Here is a 15,127-nt window from a genome sequence, read left to right as displayed (position 1 = left end):
CAATGGATCTTAACCTGACAAAACTATGTGCAGCCTAAGATTAGACATGGTATTTCAAGAGGGGTGCTGGTAATCAAGAGAGATTTAAGAGCCACAGAAGAAAGGATCATGTGCCCATGCTTGGATAAATGCAGGATTAAATTGTGAAAAAGCAAGCAGTATATTTAAAGAACATTTGATGCTGTTTTTTTATTATGCGTACTTAAATGTTTATTAAGTAAATATCAAGTAAATGTTTATTATTAAGTATATGCTTTTAGAAAGCGCCAAAACTTGTACTGTGAAGGCACTGGCCTCAATAGCCGAGGAGTCCCAAAGTAAGAGGAACTAAAAAGAAGAAACAAAAGATTACTTTGCTGTGCATGCATCATAAATGTGAAAAATTAAAGGATTGCTCATGTAATGCTGCAACTGCCCTTGCACAATGAGACACAATATGTGCATATCAAGGCTGTTTTCAGAAGCGATCTGAAGAAGGCATGCCATGATTGCATCTGTTCTGTGTGTCATTCATGTGATCAGGGAGAACAGCAACAGAAGCTGCTGGCAGTTATGTGGGATGTGCGCAGAACATTTTGCTCCTTAGCCTGAAGTACCTGCTTTTCCTTCCTCTGACCAGCATTTGATGTTGTAGGGACTAGGAAACCAGCACCTGAACCTGCACCAAGAATGCAGATCTGTTCTAAGCTAGTAAAATCAATTTGGTTTCTCAGCTGGAAACTAAGGAGGAAGGTCATGAAGGAACAATGTGTTCAGTTGTGACCCCATGCGAATCAGAGTTTCATGCCATTGCTGAAACAACTTTGGGTTGTTTCACAGGGGAATGGAAAGTCTGCATTTGTTTTAGAGTGTTCTGAAGAGCTATTGCAAAAACAGGCATGCACACTTTGTTTGTGTGTATATATTATACAAAAACTAACAAAAAGTATGCATAATAACATTCCAAACTATAAATTCAGTTGTGCACTCACATTTGCAACAAATAGCATGATTTTTAGCACATTTACTCTTGGAAGAAGGTTCCAGTGCTTAAGTCAAACTTACTTTTATATAAACGTTTGCAAGAGTGCAGGCTGAGGATCACTACAAATACTGCGTGGGAAATTAAAAGAACTGATGCAAAATTATAAGTAACCCAAGCTGTGACACACTCTTAATTCAATGCATTTGAACAGTTCAACAATGTAACCTAAACATGGAAAACCTTTCAGTAAAACCTAGTCTCTTTCTGGTGTTTATTTTTAAATAGCTCTTCATGCTGCTTCAGGAACTCAGGATTTTGGATTTGGAATTGCATGTCCTCTTGGCTATTTCCCTTGTGGGAATATCACAAAATGTTTGCCTCAGCCCCTTCACTGCAATGGGATAGATGACTGTGGGAATCATGCAGACGAAGAGAACTGTGGTAAGTTGACAGTTTTTCCACAGTGGCTCAAAGCCTTTGGTACTGCATCACAATTCTTTTTTTCTCAGGACTACTCTGACAAAAAAAACCTTGGTATTGGATTGGGTTTTTTTTTTAAAAAAAAAATTAAAGTATTTTTTAAAGCATTCTTTTAGCATCGGCCTGGTATAAGCTGCTTGATTAGCAGAACTCTAAAATCACCTCATGAGGTAAGAAGAACAAACTGATTTTGTATATAGTGAACCTTTCCTTCCTATCTATCTATCTATCTATCTAGACAATATTTTCCCCCACTTTTTCCACTGTGGTGTACAAAGAATACAACACAACGAAAATGAAAATAAGTTAAAACTATAAATTCAGAATTCAGTTAAATGCCTGCTGGAATGATGATGATGATGATGACGATGATGATGTCTTCAGTATGTGCTGGAAGTTCAACAGAGAGGAGGCCTATCTGACCTCAACTAGAAGTTCATAAAACTGGGCCCACAATACTGATCACACAATACTGATCTATGGTGGATACAAGCGATGCATCCAAGCCATGGAAGACCACAAACATTGACTCCACCAAAGACCTCAGTGATGAGTCAGAGCTATAAGGGATCAGGAGGCCCTTGAGGAATCATGTACCCAAGTTGTTAAGGGCCTTGTAAATTTATACACGAACCTTGAACCTGGCCCAGTAATGTATGGGCAGCCATGGTGCAAGCTTTTGAGCATGGAGCTATGTAATGGGAGTATGATACAGAAAAGATGGTAATTCACTAATGTCAATGTAATAGGACATATGTCAAGAAATTGGAACAATAATCCCTTTTTTTCTAACATAGGAACTACATATGGATGTATATTAGTATATATGTAAAGCACACTGTTCTGTGTGCTCAAGTGATGATTTAACAGTGGATAGATATCATTTGCTAATGAAAATCACATTAAGGCTGGAATCCTAAACATACTTCATGGGCCTTGTTGAACATTGCAGGACATGCCAAATTACATGGTAAACATGCCAAATTACTTGGTTGACTTCACTGAATTGACTTCACTAGTACTACCATATTTTTCACTCCATAAGACACACTTTTTTCCTCCTAAAAAGTAAGAGAAAATGTCTGTGCATCTTATGGAGTGAATGCATGGTCCCTGGAGCCAAATTGCCCAGAGGCGAAAAGCAGATCGTGCTTGTTCTTTCTTTTTTTTTAGAAAGAGCTAAAGGCTAACAAGAGGGAAGGAGGGTGTTTAAAGAAACCCGCTCAGCAGCTGACTGCAAGAGATCAGGGAGGGAGATAAGAGAAGCTAGCTCCCTTCCCTGCCCGCCCCCTTGCCCAGGCCTCCATTGTTGTGTTTCCCCAGCTGACATGTGACTGGCTGATTAGATTATCTGTCTTGAAACTGTAGAAATGGCTGCCTTCCCTTTCCTAAAGAAACTGCAGACCTGTGAGTTGAACCGCATAAAAACAGGATTTTCCCCCCCTTTCCAAGGTAAGCTCAACAACTTTGAGCTGATCCTCAAAAATGGAGCTTTCCCCCTTTGCAAAAAAGCTGCACAACTGTGAGCTGATCCTAAAAAAATGGAGCTTTCCCCCTCTGCAAAAGCTGTACAACTGTGAGCTGATCCACCCAAAAATGGGGCTTTTCCCATTTGCAAAAGAAGCTGCACAACTTTGAGCTGATCCCCCCCCCCCCAAAAAAACCCAGGGCTTTCCCCTTTCCTCCTCTAAAAATTAACATCTTTTGGTCGGGTGCGTCTTATGGAGCGAAAAATACAGTAATGCCTGAATCTGTGCGATACATAGCTGCCAAGTTATCCCTTTTTTAAAGGGATTTTCCCTTATGCTGAATAGGCTTCCTCGCGAGAAAAGGGAAAACTTGGCAGCTATGGTGCGATACCATAACCATAGTGGGGAAACAACCAGTGTTTTCTAGGGTGGGGGTTGCTTTAAATATATGGTGTGTAAACAGCCTTGGAGGGAAAAATAGTGGTCCAAAATGGCCCCGGTTGTGGTGATTAGAGACATGGCTTCTTTCCCATCTTTTATTGTAATTCTTCAAAATTGCTTCTTGGCAGAGAACAAGCTGTTTCTGGCAGAGCGCACACTCTCCCTTTTGAATAATTGTATCATAGCAGAGGAACATGGTGAGAACAAGAAGGAAAGAAATACAAATGGTTTTCCCTAGGGCAGCATGTCCAGACTTTTAACCGAGCAGAAAGATTTGTGCCTAATAAGTAGCGAATCCATAGCTGAATAATTATATCTTTTTTACAAATGAGGTTGTTTTTGACAGTGACAACACCCTAAAGGGCCTTCATACCCTCTGGTAGTAGCTGGAAATGAGGCACAGTGCAAATGGGGGAAATGGAGGGGAGCATCATCAACGGCATATCATTTGTGAACTAAAAAAAAGCAGCAGTAAATACTAATCACATTCACTGATTTCCAGACATGGGACAAATAAATGAACACAAGCAATTCCCATTGGAATTCTCTGAAACATGTTTAGAAATAGTAAATGATGATGATGATATTTCTACCGTGTAACTTCTATTAGGTGATAACAGCGGATGGTCTCAGCAACTGGATGCAATTTATGATAAAAGGGCTTTCCAATTTTCCTTGGACTTGGAAACAGATGAATGCTGTAAGTAGGAAGAGAAATAAATTGTCTACTTGTAGAATTTGAAGGGAAAGCACACCACAAATCTGGTGACTGTGGAACCAAGTTTCAGTGGGCATGTGGGCATTTCGGTTCTGTTTTAGAATCACTGGGACACAAAGCTTTAAAACAATATAACTTAAAATTGCTTTAAATCACATTGATCAAGTGAAAGCTGGAATGTGTGGTCTCAACAATCCTGAATTAAGCCAGGATCATGACATAATAATAAGTCATGGTTAATGCAAACCACAGTTCATAATTTCAAACCATAGTTTCGAAATTCTAGATTGTTGGCCACAGACCAAATCAAACATATGAACTACAATAAGCTAAACAAACCACAGTCTGAGTATTACATGTGGACCAGGCCAGTAAATTTTTGAAGTGAGCGAATTTGGTGATCTGCTTGAATTAAAGAATGTATAAAGAGTGAATTCCATTAGATAAATGAAGAAGGTACACCTATGTTAGGTGGTTTAAGAACTAATTGAAGAAGAAAGAAAGCTTATTGCAGCAATGTTTTCAGTGAAAATTGCCCGACATGTTTTTTTAAAAGGTCTTCTTTGGGGTGAAAAGGTCTTCAGGTGTCTTATTCTGCATCATTCATTGAGGCAACTTATTTATAGGTCAATGCACATTAAGCAATATTTACATCACAGATTATTGCTTTCAGGCACTGGCTTGCCTCTTCCTTTGCCCTTCCACTTTTCTGACTGTGTGTCTACATTTGCACCTAACTGTGACCCTTTTCAAAAGTTTAAAAACAACAACAACCATTTCCTGTCATCTTCGGAATATGGGAGAATAGAAAGCTGCAATATACTAAGCCAGACAATTAGTCCATCCAGTTTAGTATTGTCTACACTGAGTGGCAGTAACTCTTCAATATTTGAGACAACTTCCTATCAGGACATGCCAGGAATTGGACCTGGACCTTTTTGTGCGCAAAACATGTGATCTCCCACTGAGCCGCATCCCTTCCTAACTTGTGAATGGGGAGCAGAATCTTATCAACAGCCCTCACCTTGTCCTCCATGCAATCTATGTCATTGTAGCCAATGGGCTACAATGGATGAAGTATGAGTTAATTATCCTAAGCCAGTGCTTGGGAACTAGTGGTCCTCTAGATATTGTTTGCCTATAACACGATCATCCTTGATGGCTATGTTCTAGATGGGGCTGCTGGGAGTTGTGGAGTCCAACATCCTCTGGAGGGCCACATATCCCTCACCCCTATATTAATCAATCAGTTGATTTTACCACCTCTCTTTTCTCTCCCCATCATCATGCCAACATCTGCCTCATCTATGGAATTGTCTTTATCCAGTGGTTGGTTCTGTGCCAATAGAATGTTTGTGCCATGGTTTAGAGCTTGACTGCGATGGTGCTGGTTTGCTCGTCATTCCTTCGGTCTCTTCTAATGTAACGATGATGTAAGTAAAAAAGCTGTAAATTCTGGGTATAGCCTTGGATCTCTGTTCAGCAGGTGGTAAAAGTTATCAGGGCTAGGTTACAACTGGTACGGGTATGTAATCCACAAGGTGTTACTGGCAAAGCATGCAAAGATGCTCCTAAGCCAGTTTCTGAGAACCAGCTTGAAAGTGGATGTGAACAGAAAGTCTAGGATGCCGCTATCACCCTTAGATGAGATTCTTATTTAGTGCACACACTGTACTGCTTTGGAAAAGGGCAAAAAAGGAATAATAAACATCAATGCCCTCTAGTGAGCCAGAGGAATTATTTTTTAAATTTTAATCATGATTTTTTTTTAATGCTGGCACATGACTGCAAGACCAATCTCTGATCATTAGCCATGCTGGCTGTAGGCTTATGGGAGTTGATGTTCAATAACATCTGGGAATCTGGGTTACCCAGCTCTTTTACATGCATGAAAATACATTTTGTAGGGACTCTTACAATAATGAAGGAATTCAGAGAGTGGGGGAGAAATAAAAGTTGCTCAAGTATTGCTTCAGGGATAACCTCAGCCTACCTAAAACAAATGGAAATACTCCTTTTAACACATCGTTAATTTGATGCTACACGATGTGCTGATGGCTACCAACTTAGATGGCTTTAAAAGTCTGGCAAGGAAGGACATAAGTGCTACTATAGACCCAGGATACTTGAATTCTTATTGCTGGGCAACAACCATGGGAAAGTGCTATTGTGCTGCTGAAGGGCTTCCCATAGGCACCTTCTTGGCAATTGCGAGAAAGAGGATATTGGACCAGTTGAGGGTTTGGGTCTGATCAAGCAAGGCTCTTATTATGTGCCTCTGTTCTTAATTATAGCTTTATTATTAGTGTTGAAATTTCTGGACCCATTTTCAAAGTTGAGGATGCTTATTTATTTATGAATTTGTGGATAAAGTTTGTTTGAAAATGGCCATCTTTGCTGCTCAGGATGCTTAAACTGAGCAGTGCTGAAGGAGAGAAAAATTATCTAATTTAAGGGCCATAGCACCACTACATTAAGAATCAACCTGAGCTTTCTAAATTGAGGTTTATTCTGTTTGTGTGCAAGTTTTCAGCCTGCAGTTGTCTATCTGTGACTTGATATGTCCTTTTTGCAAAGAACCGAGTTTAATTTTTTTATGCCCATTAGGTTGCTTAGTGAAAGGTGTGCTGAAGATCTGTTCCAGTCATGGAAGAGTAATTGTCTCATACGGTACAATTAAGAGACGCCATAGGAAAATCCCTTGCTGAGTTCTGTGACTAAAGTATTTCCTGTATTGTGAGGACCTCTAGGGTTTATACTGTTAAGTGCAGGAAAACTAAAGAAAGGCTCTTTTTCATGAACTGCTCTGTGTGGTGAATGTCCTTATAAAAGGTTAACTGAAGATCTTCACAATTAACTATGTTTATGTTATGAACTAATTGAAGGAAGTTATTAAGAATGTAAGACGATCCCTACTGGGTCAAGCCAAAGATCTAGTCCAGGATCTGTACTCTTAGTGGCCAATCTTATGCTCATAGGAAGCAGCACTGCTTTCCTCACCTGCAATTCTCAGCAACCATACAGAGACATTTTGCCCCTGAAATAGGACATAGTACATAGCCACTTCAGCTAGTAGCCACTAATAGCTTGATGAATTCATCTAAAACTGCAGTTGTTGAAAAAACAGGCTGTTAGCAAATAATGCTCGTGCACATATATACATTTATTTACATATTGATCGATTTATTCTGATCACTTGTCTCCCATCCTTTAGTGTTTCCACTAACAAGGTGGCTTACACTAATACTGAGCAAGCAATAAAATCAACTTCATGGAATAATTTCATTTGTGGAAATGTTTGTCAACTGTATAACCTGGTATCAATAAAATGTGTGTGTACTGTGTAGTGGTTTGATGTATGCTGTGAGTCATTCATCTTTTGTCTGTTTGTTGTTGTGCTACAGGTCCCTACAAGGGAATCAGCTGAGAAAACTTATTGCCAATGTTTTCAAAAAATACCAGGATCTTCAATACCTGTAAGACAACATTTTAACTTCAAATTACCAACCTATTGCAACATAATTGTTTTGTGATGTAGTGACCAAGGGTGAGTTCACACCTTACATTTATCATGGGAAGTGTTTGTTGGAACTATGGTTTGATCACTTGACTGTCTGACATGCTACTGTCATGGATCTGCTAGCTGTACAATTAACTGACATTGGGAGGCAAGTTGAGAGGTGATAGTTGTATCGGGTGTTTGTGTGAACTCAGCCTGAAGCTACAATCCTAGCCACATTTACTTGGGAGCATGCCCCATTGCATAGCCTCTGAGATGACCTATATAGCATTTCAAACACAAGGTTATTATGCTTCTAATTATGTCATGTACATGTAAACTGTTGAAACTGGTGGAGTATACTCACAGGTATACGTTTTCAAGATCCAGAGTAGAAAGGCTCTTATATGAACTACAAGCTCTAATATGAACATATTTATGTTGTTCATCTAGGCTGTTCATTCGAACCTAACCAATTGTTTTATTAATATTTGAGCCTAACCAATGGATGGTCAAAAATAACCACTCAGATTCTTACTGGCAGTAAACGTATCCTAAAGTCGATCTTACTGTCCGTCATATTATAAAGAAGTACAGTTTAGAACAGAGCAATATGACAAAGAACCAAAAGTAAACTTAGCAAAACAGTATGGGATGTTACATATGGGTGGCTATTCTTTGTTCTTTAAATAATTTTTCATTTTATCATGAGTAATTTGTTTTTTAAATGTGATCATTTCTGAAAAAACCTTGTACTGATTGAAATTTAGTTTTTTTGGACAGAAAGAGAACAAGCATGTTGATTTTACTTTCCTTTTACAATATTTCTTCAAATGCCATATAGTTCAACCATTCTTGTATCTTGCACCCTCTTCTGGTCACACATTTAAGGACAGTTATGCCGGTAAATTCTGTAGGAAAATATAGTACAGTACTGTCATTAAAGGAGGCAAATAGTGGAAATGCAGAATAAAGTTGTTTGATTTGCTTTGGTAATCTGCTCAGTTCTCTCTTGAAAGCCACAGTCAAGCTTCCCATATTTTAATTATAGAAAGGATACATTTTTAACATTAAAAATATTAAAATGTTGAGGTCCCTGAGAAGCTGGACTAAATTATTATTAGTAAGATTTTATTGGTGGCCACCTATATCATTCAGGCTTTGTAAATATTTTTTGAATGATCTTCTATTGTCATTATCTTCACAGGTACCTTCAAAATAATAATATAAGTTTTGTGTCAGGACATGCTTTCAGGGGTCTCTACAATCTGACAAAGCTGTAAGTACTTCCCCTGCAATATATTCAATATATTCCCACATTAATAATTGTAATAATGACTTCAATAGGTTCGTTGTCACATACATAAACAAAAAGTGCCATCCGTCATCCCAGTAAGAGTCTCTAAAATTGCCCAACTAATCTACAACCAGAAGCTGTCAATGGAAAACCCAGGGTGTACTGCTGCAGACAAATAACGTTTACAAACTCCGTGTGATATATGCCTAAATCTGACTGGTAGGGCAGATCCTAAACTCCCCACCTCACCCCTGCAGGCCATTTTGACATGTGGGCAGGACAGTCAACCACCTGGTGTTACCTGGTGTCACATGAGTCAACATCAAAGGAAGAATTGGCTTCTCACTTAATATGTGATCCTGATACGTCAATTGCTTGCAGTCAAGCCATGCCAGCCAAGGAAGAATTGGGAGGGCACTCCTGTGTGCTCTTGATTCTTCTTTTTCAGCTGTAGGTCAAGACTCTACAAAGTTAGGCAGGGATGTAGAAAACCCAGTTGGAATTCCCACTCAACTACGTACTTAACTGTTATGGTGCTTTTCCACACACAAAAATCATGCTCAAAGTGGCCGTTCTGAAAGGCCCTAGGGTTTCAAACACCATTCTGAACAATTCAATGGGATAGAAAAAAATGAATGGATGAAAAACAAAACATTGCTCAATGACTTTCTATTATGTTTTATTGGTCTTGTTTCAGATATCTGAGTCACAACAAGATAACCTTTTTGAAACCCCACGTCTTTGAAGATCTACATAAACTTGAATGGCTGTATGTACTGCCTTTGTATCTCCATTAAGGCTACAATCCTAAACATACTTGCTGGGGAATAAGGCCCATTGGATTCAATGGCGCTATAAATGATATAGTGAGAAGAGGTGCTGTTTTAAGGATTAAATCCTATATAACAGTATGGAACATATCTGACTAGATAGACATGCATAAGATTGTTCTACTTTGCCAAAAACACTTTGCCAAGAGAATGAGAAGGATCTCAGTTTTGCAGGGGGAAAACTGTTTGTTTTTTTCCTAAGGGAAAGCTACTGTTTTGGAGAGAACTTTGCACCTCATGAAATGGACGGGAAAGGAAAAATCTTTGAGATTTGCTGTTAAATCCAAACAAAGATTGTTGCAATTTATCAACCATATATATTTGCCTTTCTGGAAGTATCCTCAGTGGGGGAAATGTTCACTCGCATTTTTATTCCTTTAAGAAACAGATCTAAATCAGTCCGTTTAGAAGATGCGCATTGACAGGGTCATCTCCCATCCCCATTCCTGCTTTTAGCTGTAACTAGACATTATAACACTGTTACCATTTTTTTAAAAAAAGTTTCATTGTTACTGGTAGTTGTGATTTAAAAGCAAACAATACAGTGGTACCTCGGTTTAAGTACACAATTGGTTCCGGAAGTCTGTACTTAACCTGAAGCGTACTTAACCTGAAGCGTACTTAACCTGAAGCAAACTTTCCCATTGAAAGTAATGGAAAGTGGATTAATCCGTTCCAGACGGGTCCGCAGAGTACTTAAACTGAAAGTGCTCAAACCGAAGCGTACTTAAACCGAGCTATGACTGTACTGAGCAGAGGGCATTAGTGACATAGTTGTCAGTATTCTGAAGAATTAACTCAACGACAACTTTTTCTACTGCACCTTTTCAAAGGAAGTATTGTTTTCTTATGGGATCTGTGACACAGAGCGGCTTCAAAATAATGTTCTGTGAAGTGTCAAAGTGCTCATCAAGCACTGCAGAAGCTGACAAGAAAATTGTTCATTTAAGTTCCTTCCACCCTCAAACCTATTTTTAATCTCGGGGGGGGGGTAGTTTCTGTCATCATTTTGAGATAAGAACACACTTACCTAGAAGCGAAAGCCACCAAATTCAGTAGGACTTACTCTTGGGTAGACATGCATAGGATTGTGCTGAGGATCACCTGTTTTAATTGGATTTTTAGAAGTTTTACTCAGAAGGCTATTTCCAGCAAGCTTTTCCTCCTGAAAGACAGTGGTTTCAGAAAAATTGCACGTTTGTGTGCCTATCTGAACCACAAACTGAGATGATTGTGTTGATTTCATACCAATAACTCTGTATGAATTGGCTTTCTGTGCTGCAAAGGTCCCCAGAGCCTCATTTGCAGTGGCTTGAAGGAAAAGGGTCTCTCATTTAGTAGCTACAAAAGAACCTGAGTTCACAGTCTGGACTAGAACATAAAATGATTGGCACATTATAAGTGGTTGTTTGATGCCATGATAACAATCCATTTTTATCTACTGCTATAAATGAATATAGCTTATAAATCTGGGGGAAACAGGTTGCTATGACTTAGCAGTATTTTTAACCTAATATGCACCATTTTCTGATTTACAGGATAATTGAAAACAATACAATAAAATGTGTCTCACCACTAACCTTTTATGGGCTGAACTCACTAATTCTCCTGTAAGTACTGAGAAATTGATGTAAAATACCATTTATAATTTTAAAAAATATTATTATTATTAATACCCCACCCATCTGGCTGGGTTTCCCCCGCCACTCTGGGTGGATTCCAACAAACACCAAAATACATTAAAATAGCACAGATTAAAATGAATATCACAAAAGCAAAAAAATCACAAAAGCAAAGAGCTATGTTGAACAGGATAGTATCTCCAACCTCATCCCCACTCCACATGAGAGAATAACAGTTAATGTACACTAATCAATAACACTTTACTTTCTTCCCAGTAGTTTTTCACTTCAGAAACAGAAATAGGCATATTCCACTCTCTGCAGCCATTCTTTTGCTCTTAATATTATCATTTCAGTGAGAACAAACAAACAAAACTTTAAGGGACCGTTGGAATAAGTTGTTTAAATTAACTTGATTAACAAATACAGTGGTACCTCAGGTTACAGACGTTTCGGGTTACAAACTCCGCTAACCAGGAAGTGGTTGCTCCAGGTTAAGAGCTTTGCCCCAGGATAAGAACGAAAATCCCGTGCTAGCAGCACAATGGCAGCAGGAAGCCCCATTAGCAAAAGCGCACCTCACGTTAAAAACCATTTCAGGTTAAGAACTGACCTCTGGAACGAATTAAGTTCTTAACCCGAGTTACCACTGTATAAGTAAAGATTATGAGAGGTTGCTTTTAATAGAAATTGCTCATTATAGAAAGCAGTTTTCCCCATGAAATTTTAATATTCATGTTTTGATATTATCAGCAAATGCAAATGGTTTTGCTGCTACAATAAAGTGCTGTTTATAAAATTGTTCATTGCAGCACAAACCTTTGTTGCACCAAGAGAACAATTCAGGCCTTTCTCCCCAATTTGGACCCCATTTTTAACTTTCTTACCAGAAGTTGCTCTCTTATTAAAGAGACCCCAGTTTTCCCGTTACACTGACCTCTTTAGGTTGTTCAGAAAGATTGAGAGAAGAGGGAGCTTTGTCAGAGCTGTATGTCCAACAGTGAAGTGGTAGCACCACCCTCTTACAGGGACAATACTATATTACCCATATTTCTAAGTGGAGCATTGGGTTCTGAAACATCTCTACAAGGGAATCAAACACATGTGAAAAACCTATTTTAAAATAACTGCTGAAACCCAGATAACCATCTTTCCATTACCATCAACCTACCGGTAATAATATTATTTTTCTTTCTCTAGAGTTCTGATGAACAATTCTCTTGCCCAGTTGCCTGATAAACACCTTTGTCAACATATGCCAAGGATAAACTGGCTGTGAGTCCACATTTTCCTATGTTACTTCATCATTAGATTTGGTTTGAATCAAATCTGTCCCATTTCTTGTTCATAAAGATTTTCTACAAGAAAAGGTTCAGCAATTATGTGTTGAAAACAAGAAAGAATAGTTATTTCTTATCACAAGAAAGGCAGGTTTGGGCTTCTCCAGTGACTATTTATTGGACTGCATTGTCTGTTGATTCCAGTGAAGTTTGTTTATTTGCACTGAAATGTGGTTTCTACTACAATAGTTCTGGGAGACAGAGTGAAAAAGACAACATGCATGCAGAGTCCTAACATATTATCAGCCCGTATAGAAGTATCTGAGGAATATTTGCTGTTAAGAATTAACATGGTATTTCCTTTTCTTTCCCCAGGGACTTTGAAGGCAACCATATCCACAATTTCAGGAATGTCACTTTCATCTCCTGTAGGAGTTTAACAGTCCTGTGAGTCTGAAGCATTACTATTGAACCAGAAAGAGACCTTAATGGTCCTCACAATTTACCTGCATGGGCATTGCTGGAGAAGGAATTACATACAGTTATGGAAGAATCCATGTAACCATTAAGTCAGCCTTGATTGCTCGAGGCATATGGGGCAGAGCCTGATCTGGTTATCTTAGTGAGCCAGAGATGGGATGAGGAACCTGTGTCCTTCCAGATGTGGCTGAACTCCCATCTGTCTCAGTTAGCATGGCAAGTGGCATGGGATGATGGGAGTTGTAGTCCAACAACATCTGGACAGTAAATTGTAGTCCAACAATATCTAGTTCCCCATTCCTAGGCCAGAGACTACAAAGGATTAGAAGAAGTCTCACCTTAAAACCCACTAAAATAGCTTTTATCATTTCAGCGTTTTGAGAAGAAACAAAATCAGCTCTGTAAATGAAAATAGCTTCTCTGCTCTTCAGAGATTAGCTGAACTGTAAGTAAACATTTTCCCTGAGAGCAGATTAACCACTTTTTTGTGATCACATCTTGGAAGCAAGCATACATTTTATATTATTGTGACAGTGTGTGTTTAGTCCTTCAAGCACTAGAGTCAAAATGTCTCAGAAATGGGGAGATGGGTCAGTCAGGACTAGGACAGTGGCACAAGGAGAAGGGGGAATTAAAGAAGACAGAATTAGGGTGCTTCTTAAGTTTTGAAGCATTAATTGCAACATAAGCAATCTGTTTACTAAATTCTGGGGATTTTTCCCCACAGAGACTTGGCTGACAACAAGATCGAATCGCTTCCTCAACACCTATTTAAGGATCTGAAAGAACTCTCACAGCTGTAAGATCTGTAATAAGTCCATTGTTCTTTGAATGTAATTCATTAAATGTTTTTAATTGATTTTGTCTGGTTTGAAATTGTGTAGAATGAAAAGGTGCACCTACATATTATATGGATGGTTTCTTTTTGAGATGGCTGTCCCCAAAAATTTTGCTTTGATTTCTGTTATGCTGAATTAAGATTGCTTTCCAAGATTATATTAGTATTGCCCATTGTTTGTAATTTTAGGCTGCAATGTTGTACGTACAGTACCTGCTAGAAGCAAGACCCATGGAACTCAATGGTATTTACTTCTAAGCAGACATGTATATTAGGACATACAATCCCACAATTCCAGGACTTACAAAGTGAGATCTTCTAAGTGAGAAGCTTCAGTAAGAGTTTTCAATATAATTTCAAATCCGAAAGCAGAAGACAAAGCAAAGATTATTTACTTCAGTTAGGTCACTGCCAGTTTGTTTGCTTTTTTAAAGGAAACAACTATTCTTTTATCTACAACTCAGTATACTGAGTGAATAAATGCTACTTTAATTACGTTTTCTGGGCCAGTTGTGGGTTTTGTTGTTTTTGGCAATTGGCATTTGTTAATAAAATTGCCATTTAATCTATGACTTTCTCTGTTCTTTTTACAGAAATCTTTCATACAATCCAATCCAGAAAATAGAAGCAAACCAGTTCGATTATCTTATTAAACTCAATTCACTGTAAGTGTGTGTCTTCCTTCTGAAAAATATTTTGTCAGCTAAGTCAATGCGTTCTAGTATTTAGCTATTCTGTTTTAGAACAAGGTAATTTTCAACCACAGAGCCTAGGGCTTGCCGATCAGAAGGTTGGCGGTTCGAATCCCCGTGACGAGGTGAGCTCCCGTTGCTCGGTCCCAGCTCCTGCCAACCTAGCAGTTCAAAGCATGTCAAAGTGCAAGTAGATAAATAGGTACCGCTACAGCGGGAAGGTAAACGGCATTTCTGTGTGCTGCTCTGGTTCGCCAGAAGCGGCTTTGTCATGCTGGCCACATGACCTAGAAGCTGTACGCCGGCTCCCTCGGACAATAACGCGAGATGAGCGCCGCAACCCCAGAGTCGGTCATGACTGGACCTAATGGTCAGGGGTCCCTTTACCTTTACTTTTAATTTTAAATTACGGATAAAATATGATGTGCTAAGGTTAATTGGAAATGACAGAAATAATTAATGATATATGCCTTGATTAATGTTGTTACTTTAGTCTTTAGAAACCTTCAAATCACAA

At 38.7% G+C, this 15,127-nt stretch overlaps 1 protein-coding gene across 8 annotated transcripts in view; it reads left to right on the top strand.

The window, feature by feature from the left end:
- The window catches only part of RXFP1 (relaxin family peptide receptor 1), a 54,062-nt gene that overhangs the window by 31,194 nt on the left and 7,741 nt on the right, over window positions 1-15,127 (top strand). For 4 of the 8 annotated variants that reach the window (XM_088661072.1, XM_088661077.1, XM_060278675.2 and 1 more), the window contains exons 2-13: window positions 1,250-1,405; window positions 3,965-4,054; window positions 5,400-5,505; window positions 7,477-7,548; window positions 8,779-8,850; window positions 9,566-9,637; window positions 11,237-11,308; window positions 12,521-12,595; window positions 12,976-13,047; window positions 13,454-13,525; window positions 13,808-13,879; window positions 14,512-14,583. In XM_088661072.1, coding sequence (XP_088517198.1) covers window positions 1,250-1,405; window positions 3,965-4,054; window positions 5,400-5,505; window positions 7,477-7,548; window positions 8,779-8,850; window positions 9,566-9,637; window positions 11,237-11,308; window positions 12,521-12,595; window positions 12,976-13,047; window positions 13,454-13,525; window positions 13,808-13,879; window positions 14,512-14,583 — 1,003 coding nt within the window. The remainder of the gene's footprint in view (window positions 1-1,249; window positions 1,406-3,964; window positions 4,055-5,399; window positions 5,506-7,476; window positions 7,549-8,778; window positions 8,851-9,565; window positions 9,638-11,236; window positions 11,309-12,520; window positions 12,596-12,975; window positions 13,048-13,453; window positions 13,526-13,807; window positions 13,880-14,511; window positions 14,584-15,127) is intronic. The other 4 variants (XM_088661078.1, XM_088661074.1, XM_088661073.1 and 1 more) reach the window with 3 other exon arrangements.

This window comes from Zootoca vivipara, chromosome Z1 (assembly GCF_965207765.1).
Source record: "Zootoca vivipara chromosome Z1, rZooViv2.hap1.1, whole genome shotgun sequence".
Lineage (NCBI taxonomy): Eukaryota > Metazoa > Chordata > Lepidosauria > Squamata > Lacertidae > Zootoca > Zootoca vivipara.
This window is presented reverse-complemented; position numbering and strand designations above follow the sequence as displayed.